General features: G+C 69.3%; 1 protein-coding gene across 1 annotated transcript in view; it reads right to left on the bottom strand.

Annotated features, from left to right (window-relative positions):
* The window catches only part of PATL1 (PAT1 homolog 1, processing body mRNA decay factor), a 19,664-nt gene that overhangs the window by 12,044 nt on the left and 6,551 nt on the right, over window positions 1-1,069 (bottom strand). The window contains 3 exon segments of the mRNA XM_019472598.1: window positions 15-104; window positions 481-582; window positions 685-879. Of these exon segments, the coding sequence (XP_019328143.1) occupies window positions 15-104; window positions 481-582; window positions 685-879 (387 nt within the window).

Consider the following 1,069-nt stretch of genomic DNA (forward strand, 5'->3'; position numbering starts at 1 on the left):
GGGGGGGCTTTTACCTGGGCTCCTCCGAGCAGCTGCGCTCTCTGCAGGTGGGTGAGGACGGGAGAGACGCTGTGGGGGAAGGGGTGGCCCAGGAGGGAGGAATTCTGGGGAAAGAGAAGGGAAGAGGGACCCCGGTCACGGCCCTGGCACAGCCCGACGGGGGGGGCGGACGGGGAGCGGGCGACGGCGCAAGATGAAGCCCCAGGGGGGTGCCCCAGGCAGGCAGGGAGCCAGGCCAGGCTGCAGGGAACGGGGCTGACCCGGCAGGACGAGGCAGACGGGCCGAGCTACGGAACTAGAGACAAGCCGCTGGGCTGGCTGTGCGTGACAGTGACGGGTCCAGCGGCATCAGGGCCTGGAGTCGCAGACGGGAGGAGGGGAACAGGGCGTCGGAGGTTTCTGGGGAGGCTGGAGGACCTCCCAGCAACTGGGGCCTCGAGGTCAGCACCCACAAGGAGGGGTGCAGAGGGGACTGGGTACCGGTACGTTGCAGAGCTGGTTGGGGGACATCCTCTCGCCGTAGGGAGCGGGGTAGCGCTGCTGCATGGTAGCTCGGATGTGGACAGGCTTCGGGCACAGGATCTAGGAGGAGGGAAGCAAGCACAGTCCCCCCCCTGTGAGCTCCCCGGGGACCAGCCTGCGCCCTCCGAGCCGCGGGCGGCGAGCGGGGCCGAGGGGAGGTACCTGCTGGTTGAAGTTGGGTACGGCAGCCTGCTTGGGAGGGGTGCCGATGGGGACAGCCCGGACAGGAGGGCTCCCGATGACAGGAGACGACGAACGCCGGGGCAGCGCCCGCTCGGAGGGGTCCCGCTCTTCCTCTCGAGCCTGCGGGGGTCTCTGAGGCAGAGCATAGTCCAGCACGGACACCGACGGCATCTCCTGCAAGCGGAAGGGGAGAGAAAGCTCCCCCCAGGATAAGAGTCACTGACTGGGACGGGGAGGACTGGCACCGTGTGTCCCAGAGACGTTCCCAGGAAGCCACGGCCACATCCTTCCTCCCGCCAGGTCTCCTCCGCATCCCGCCGCGCTTCCCCGGGACCGTCCCCCCCCCACCACGGTGGGGGCTCCC

Source organism: Aptenodytes forsteri, unplaced genomic scaffold (assembly GCF_000699145.1).
Source record: "Aptenodytes forsteri isolate BGI_AS27 unplaced genomic scaffold, ASM69914v1 Scaffold533, whole genome shotgun sequence".
NCBI classification, from domain to species: Eukaryota; Metazoa; Chordata; class Aves; order Sphenisciformes; family Spheniscidae; genus Aptenodytes; species Aptenodytes forsteri.